The sequence below is a fragment of the Mesitornis unicolor genome, unplaced genomic scaffold (genome assembly GCF_000695765.1).
Source record: "Mesitornis unicolor isolate BGI_N332 unplaced genomic scaffold, ASM69576v1 scaffold54053, whole genome shotgun sequence".
Taxonomy (NCBI): Eukaryota; Metazoa; Chordata; class Aves; order Mesitornithiformes; family Mesitornithidae; genus Mesitornis; species Mesitornis unicolor.
This window is the reverse complement of record NW_010176444.1, coordinates 1-7,652: the sequence shown is the minus strand read 5'-3', so window position 1 is coordinate 7,652 and position 7,652 is coordinate 1. Positions and strand designations below refer to the sequence as shown.

The following is a 7,652-nucleotide window of genomic DNA, read 5'->3' as shown; positions in this document are numbered from 1 at the left end:
GGGGGGTGGGATGGAAGGTTAAAACTAGGAGGTCTCGTTTCTCCCTTCTTCCATCTTCTCTTTGTAATTGAAGAAAACAAAATCTCTTCAGCTTTAAACTGTTAAATAAATTGTAAATGGAATATAGGCCTGAAGTAAGCAGTGTTCCCTTTGTCCCTTTTAATTTATTCTACTTTTACTCTTGTTTAGGTGAATGAGTAACCACAATGGGTCTGAAATTTTGACTGTTTAAAACTTAAGCAACACCTCACCACTGACTGAGTACCCTATTCAGCTTGTTATTTGTAAAGCACACAAAGCTGTCATAGGTACAATTTTCAGATCATGTGTAGTAGTGAGATTTGTGGTGGGTGGTTTGTTGGTTGGTTGGTTTTTGTTGGGGCTTTTTTTTGTTTCTGTTTGATAAAATACATCTTAAATAACGGAGGCTTTCGATATGCCAATCAGATTGTTTCAACTACTTGTTAATCAAAGAAGTTCTTGGGATATGCTGTTCAGTCTCCTGACTCCAGGTTCTTCTGCCTTTTTGAACAGTGTTCTGCTGACTGTGAATTTCAGGGGGCAGGAAATGATCTGGACCTTACAGTTTGCTAGCTATGGTGAAATAAATCTCTCTAGGGTTGATGCAAGCCTTGGGAAGACTCCTTAATTAACCTGTGAGGCTAGACTGCAGCTTGCCAGTCAAGAGAGAGATCTCTGGATCATAACTTTTAAAAAGTTACTTATGGTAATGTAACCTCTCCTCAGGTGTGACACATCCAGCTTTCATACGCTGTCCGCTCTTTTTCTTCTATTTCAGAGCCTTACTGTCTTGTTCTTTGACTGCTGAATGACTCAGAGTGGTTGAGGCCGTCTTTATTTACACTTGTAAAAACTGGGAGCGATTTGGAGGTGTAGGCCAGTAGATGTCAGTACATTAGGGTAGATGTGTGCTGGTCACAATAACATCACTCAGTGTAGTCATACAGGTATCACAGCTCGATGAGATGCAGCTCTTCTGTACAAAAAAAAGCTACCAAACTTCCTGCAAAATGTTTGAAATACCCTTAGCTGACGGCTGTAACTTAATGTTGCTATAGTAGTTCAAGGGGAACTTTAGGTTTGAAATGGCCTTAATTAGCTGTATCAAATTTAACTGCATTTTTCAAATAAGAAAATAGACTTCTGTAATGCAGTTCCTACTTTATTCTTAATATAAACGTGAATTACTGTTCTTCAGTTTATTTGTAGAATGTGGGCTATTGAAGAGCGTGCCCTTCAGGCACAGATACAGTTAGGCTTTAGCTATGCAGTATACGTTACTTGTTCCTTCACACAGTTGTCTTTCTGTGGAAGCTGCAACTTCTCCTTGTTTGAATTTGGCTTATTAAGAAATAAATTGATCAGCTTTACTTCTTTTTGAGTATCGATGTGGACCTAAGCAGTTAACTGGATAAGCTTATTGTTTGGGTTTGCTTTAACATGTATGAATATCATACTTAATGTGAACCATTTAAATATGAACCATTTAAAAAGAAAAGGTCGGGATGGACAAGATAAGTAGTATCACAGAAGAAGAATATCTGTACTGACTGCAGTAACTGGAAGGCAAGAAGGTCCTGGAAAGATGGAAAGTGTTTAAAGGAGGGAAGAAAATGTGTCCTGCAGGTTAGCTGTTCTGAGCCGTTTCAGAACGTTTGTGTTGTGAAGGGCTCAGGCTCAGCCTTGAATTTTTTAGCTGCAGAAAATTTTTGTGGTAGTGAAAAGTGTCAGTAGAAAGTGCAACACCAGAACCAGGGGATACTTGTTCTACATGAAACAGCACTTCTTGGCAAACAGTGTATTGCTTTAAAGTGTACATTATAATCTGACTATTCACAAGAATATATACAAGCACTTAGCGCAGATTGGCGTAACCTTTATACTTTCTTCATTAGCTTTAGCTTTCCTTTTTTCTTATGCTCGATATGAAAACTTACTGAGAAAACACTTCCATTTGTGTGTGAAGCTGAAATCTCTCTGCACTTGAAGCTTGATGGTCACTGTCAAAGGGAATTTGTTAGACTGTTCTTGGTTGGGTGTTATTGATAGTTCTCTTTTGCCCATCTTTCCTCCAGCTTCATGTCATAAATGTCATTAGTTAAAATCTTGCTATGTTAGCGGACTGCTTATTCTGCAGGCCTAAAAGGGCTATTTTTTTTTCTTAAAGATGTTTTTTTTTAGAATAGTGTTTTACTTGGCCAGAAATGTAAGCTTCAATCCCACAATATTTTATAAAAGAGCCTGTACATAATGTATGTTCAGGTAATTTTGCAGAGGTGTTATGAAAACATATTGTTCTACCCAGTATTTCTGTTGTTTAAGTTCAGTAGTTTGTTGTGGTGTGTACTCTGATAAATTCTTCATTGGTTTTGTACTCTTAAAATTAAATGTAGTAGGTTTCTCAAATAGAAAGTCTCGAGTAGCAGAACTTGTTCCAATTGGGAGACCTGCTTGGGTGCGTGTCACTGCAGCTGGAACTGTAGTTACTGCGTTGCAGCAACACATCTGTGACTGTACAGGTCCTGTAATGATGCAGTATCCATGCTATCAGATGCATTGTTTTTCCAACAGACTTTTCAAATCCTGGTGAATCAAAAAAACCGAGCAGTGGAAGTCACTCCTGAGATTTGGGTTAGGTTTTGTCAGGAGTTTCCATTCCTCTGGGTGGAGGCAGTGGATTCACAATGTAGTAACAGGCAATGGAAACTTCCCAATGATGCCAACCAGGTCTGTGCCTGGTAAAAGCCTGGGACAACAAATATGTTCATAGTATGGATGAGTGTCCTAGTTCTTTAAATGTGTTTTCTGTAATCGGAAGACAAAGTAGAATTACATGTTTAAATGGAGAATGGATAAATCACCAACTGCCTGAGATGGATTTCTTACAGTGTAGTTTTATAAATTATTGTGGTTTTAATGCACTCTTCCAAATGCCTTTCTTATGGCTGCAGTTTCTATTGTCAAGTAATAAGACCTGTGACACCAACAGATGCTACTTAAATGCCATATTTAGTTATGCAGATGAATAGACATATCTTGTGATACAAAATTCTGCATTTGCAATCATATTGAATTCATGTATTAGTATATAATATCTGTAAATACACTTTACATGTTGAACGAAACTTAGATCTTCAAATTGATGCACTGTTGGCGTTTGCAGCAGTCATCCTGTCTTGCTTGTTTCCCATTTCCAGCTCTAGTACCAGACCAAGAGATATTTAGGCACCTTCTATATTAGCACTGAAAGTTAAGCCCTCAGTTTATTGTACTCTAGTTTGTTAAAATCTAATGCTGATATTGTGGCTGTATTTGTGGCTTATATTGGCACTGCATGGTGGTCATCATTTAACAAGCACCATGGAAACAGCTTTAAAATAATCAGATTTGGTTTTCTGAAGAAAAAAAATACAGGGCAGAGAAATGTTTTCTATGCCTGTCAGCTTTTAGTTACCAGGCTAGATTTGAAAAATGTAGTAAGGTGGCTTGTTGGTCTGTTATGTGAGTAACTTTGTCTAGGCCCATGCTTTCTCACTATGTGCTGATTCAGTTTTACACCTTTATATATGTTAAGCTTAGAAGTATCTGCCGGAAATGAGGAAAGTCACACATAGATGCCAGCCTTCATGAGTAATATCTGGGATGTCTCACTTGTAGGCAGCCCCATGGGATTCATTTTCAGCTGTGTGTGTAGCAGCAGTGACATTATCAGCTGATGGCGCGGAAAGAAATCTTGTACTTCTCAAGTATTTAATGTTATTTCCAAATGAACCACTGCTTGCAGTCCTCGTATCAGTGCACTCTGCACAATTAAGTAAACTGAATGTGCTGGTCATTTGGTTTTTTTAACCTGTTCATTAAGAATTGCTGTTCCTTCAGCAACTCACAAAGTCAATATCATTTTTCACTCATCTTGAGGGGGTAAAAATGGAATGCAGAAACCCAGCTGGGAAGGTGGTCCTTGGTACTTGAACTACCTTTATGCTTTCCTGGATGAAAAGCGCTGATGCTTGAAGTGCCTGTAGCGTACATCACTGGACGCTGGTATTTTGATCACTGCCTGTATCTCTTAATATGCAAGGAAGTTGGTGGCTGCTTGAATGCTGAGTGTATGTGGAGCTGACTGTGACTTTAGAAATTAGTTCTGAGCTTTGCTTTTTTATGTGCCTCTACGTTTGAATCACGTCTGAAGGTGTTCAGTTGTTTTGGGCAAGATACAGATACCAGCTGGTTTTTTCCCAGATTATTAACCTTGTTTCTTCTGTGGTACCAGAAACTTATATTTGAGAATCTATAGCAAGTACTTTGTTTTGTTTGCAAAAATACGTAGATATTTATGGCAGTTTATACAAAATAGACTGAGATTTTGAGACTTGGGAAGTAAGACCAACCAATAAGTAATGCAGATGTGGGGAGATTATAATAGAGAATTGAGTCTCATTTCTGTTTTGTTTCTGTTTATGTTTAGAGAGCTCAGATTTGTGCTTGTGTTACGCTGGCAGTGGGAAATGTAAGTTCAAGATGAGTATAAATAATAAGGATTCAATAAAAGCAAAAGGGTCTTAAATTTTACAAAGTGAACAGTAAAATAGTGAGACTGTTCTGAATAGGTTTAACTTAACATCTGCTGTTTGAATAGGTACCAGACATGGCGGGCTACCCTCACATCCGTTACATTTCATCAGGATTGGATGGAACACCATTCAGAGGCCCTTTCAGGGGCAATTTTGAGGTTTGTAATAGAATAAAACTAGATATATGTCAAAATGTGTCATGAGGGAATATGGGGAGGGTGTATGGTAGAGCTAGTTCTACATATAGATGTAAGACAATAATGTAGAAGGCACCCCTTATCTATAGAATCGCCTCACTATTGTGAACTGGGAGAAAAGCATATTGAAAAGTCAGTCAATAAAAGGTGTCCTGGACAATGCAGGTGTAGGTGCTTATTAACTCACAGCACATCTTGCTCTACCCACCACCCTAGTTAGTAGGATGTGGTATTCATATGATATGTTGGTGAAAGGTAGTGATGTCTCTGGATAACTGTGCCAAGGCCCTACTAGTGAGGGTGAAACTGGGCAACTTAAATAGCGTTGTCATGTTTATGTAGTGCAGGAATTGAAATTGAGGGAAGGAAAAAAAACCCAACCAAAAAGAGAGAGAATAAAAGGTATCAGATGCAGAGAGTTAATGACCTAGTCCGCTGAAAACATCTTCAATGACATCTCGTGGTTCTAAGAGTCATTGCTGGAGAAAAAGAAATCAGTCATATTTCAACTTAAGCAATTTTTACTCTTCTAAGCCTTAATGACTTAGAAAGCAAGTATTTATATAGTGCATTTTAAGTGCATATTCTACACTGGACACACAAGTACATGTGGATGTATTAATGACCATTACCAGCTGACAAGCGATTTCTAATTCTTTTAGTAGTAAAACAGTGTTTCCCTATAACTTAAAATAGCAGGCAGTGTTCTGTGGGTTTTTCTACAGAGATCATCACTTTTCCCATACAACTTTGTTTTGTTTTGTTTTACCAGTACTTGAATAAGTTGGGAATTGAGTGTTTGTCATTCTGCAAATGGGTTAGAATAAGATTAATACTTACTCGAAGTAGTTCAAATAACAGTTAGTTATTGCACTGTTTATTCCTTTGTCATTTCTTAGGAGCTGATTCACTTGGAGGAAAGATTAGGCAACGTTAATCGTGGAGCAACCCAGGGAACTATAGAAAGATGCACATATCCACACAAATACAAAAAGGTGAGGATTTCTCAAATTGTGGCCTAATATTTCTTTGGCAGTGTAGTAACATTTACTTTTAGCTTAAAACTGCAGAAATGTCAGCTTCAAAGAGTGCATGTTTTCTGTATCAAGGATCGTAAGCAAAGCTTACGATGCCACTTTTTTCACAAAGAAAATTTTGAAAATGGTGTCTAGATAAAGAGTAATGTGATAAACAAGAATGTTTTGATGTTATTTAATTACTTGTCCAGCAGTTATGAATAAGACTTTATTTTTGTGATAAGTTGTTCATGATGCTTATCTGCTTGGTGTGTATCATCTGAACCTTTACTCTGATCACATTAGGAAGGCTGTGGGACACGAAGTTTTGAATCTGGCACAGAATTTTGGCCACTTGTCTCTCAGCTGGAGTTTATTATACCATAATATAGAACAAAACTAAGATATTTATACACAACAATGAAAAGAACTGGTTGCAACAGTATGAAATTAATATATTGACAGTCTAGTAGACTTATGATAAACAGTAATTGAATAAATCTGAAACGTCCTGTGACTTTTCTCCAAGTGCTAGTTCTTTATTCATTTTGGTTCAGATACATTAGAATAAATACTATGAAATGTTTTCAAAGCAGTATGTGTTGAATATGTATCAAAAACAGATTTTACTCAGTTTGTCAATAATGTCATCTCTACTAATAAGGTAACAACTGATTGGTTCTCACAGAGGAAACTGCACTGCAAACACGATGGGGAGGAAGGAACAGAAGAAGACACAGAGGAAAAGTGTACCATCTGTTTGTCTATATTGGAGGAAGGTGAAGATGTCAGGTAAATAGTACCACTGAATATCAGAACGGAATGTTAACGGTCTGGATTTGAGACCATACTTGAATACGACACACTACTCTTTGCAATACTGCCTAGGTTAACAGTTACAGTTAAAGCCTATCTGTCATTGAACAGATTAACATTGAACAGTAAATATAATTTAATAAAATAAACATATAAAAGAAGTTGCAATTGAACAAACCGCATTGTTCAGCCCATGTTATCTTTGGGTAGAACGTAGGTTATTTTCTTCTGGTCTTCCATAGGTTGTCTGTCTGCTTTATAGCGAGCCCAAGCTGATACCCTGAGTTAAGACTCTCAGATTTCTGCAGTAGTGCCACTTCAGCTGTAACAGTCGTAAGTCAGTGTGATACAGCAGAAGCTAGCTGACGCTTGGCTTTGTTGGCCATATCTAGTTCTTCTTAGAACTAGACAAAACGCAGGTTCAACTGAAAAGGCTAGTGAAACTTGTGGAAAAAACCATTCTCATGCAAAAAGAATAGATGCCTCAATAGCAAAACCCACAGCACTGTTTTTCCAATGGGTGTGTTGATTTGGAAATGCTTTATTAACACTAATGTTCTTCTGTTCTGATGACAGGCGCCTTCCATGTATGCACCTTTTCCACCAAGTATGTGTAGATCAGTGGCTGATTACTAACAAGAAGTGCCCCATTTGCAGAGTGGACATTGAAGCTCAACTGCCTAGTGAAAGTTGACACCGCTTTCCAGAACTTTTTGTCCTCCCTCTCATGGTACTGCAGTCAACCAAAGATGGCATGACTTACCTGCGCAGATTTGGAAGCATTGAACCTCTGCTATATGGTACAACTAGTGCTAGACCTACATTTCGTGTAGAAGACAGACGAGTTTCAGTGTATTAATAAAACTTCTTTTTGGGTTTTACATTTTTTTCTTTTGAATTCATTACTGTATTTTTGCATGGTTCCTTGTATTGCATTTGTTTGCACATATTACGGGCTTTGTGACCCCAAACTTGCAGGCAAGATTAGCTGCTTTAGTAAGTAGAGTTGTGTGGTCTCTTTTTTTTTT

The 7,652-nt window shown here is 37.7% G+C and overlaps 1 protein-coding gene across 1 annotated transcript; it reads left to right on the top strand.

Annotated features, from left to right (window-relative positions):
- Positions 1-4,489: 4,489 nt before the first annotated feature.
- On the top strand, positions 4,490-7,318 carry LOC104538498 (E3 ubiquitin-protein ligase Arkadia-like; the record flags this gene model as incomplete). The annotated part of the gene is made up of 5 exons (XM_010181725.1): positions 4,490-4,531; positions 4,661-4,753; positions 5,692-5,787; positions 6,497-6,600; positions 7,201-7,318. Coding segments are annotated over 5 exons (453 nt in total), but the record flags the coding sequence as incomplete, so codon positions are not given.
- Between the last annotated feature and the right edge of the window lie 334 nt (positions 7,319-7,652).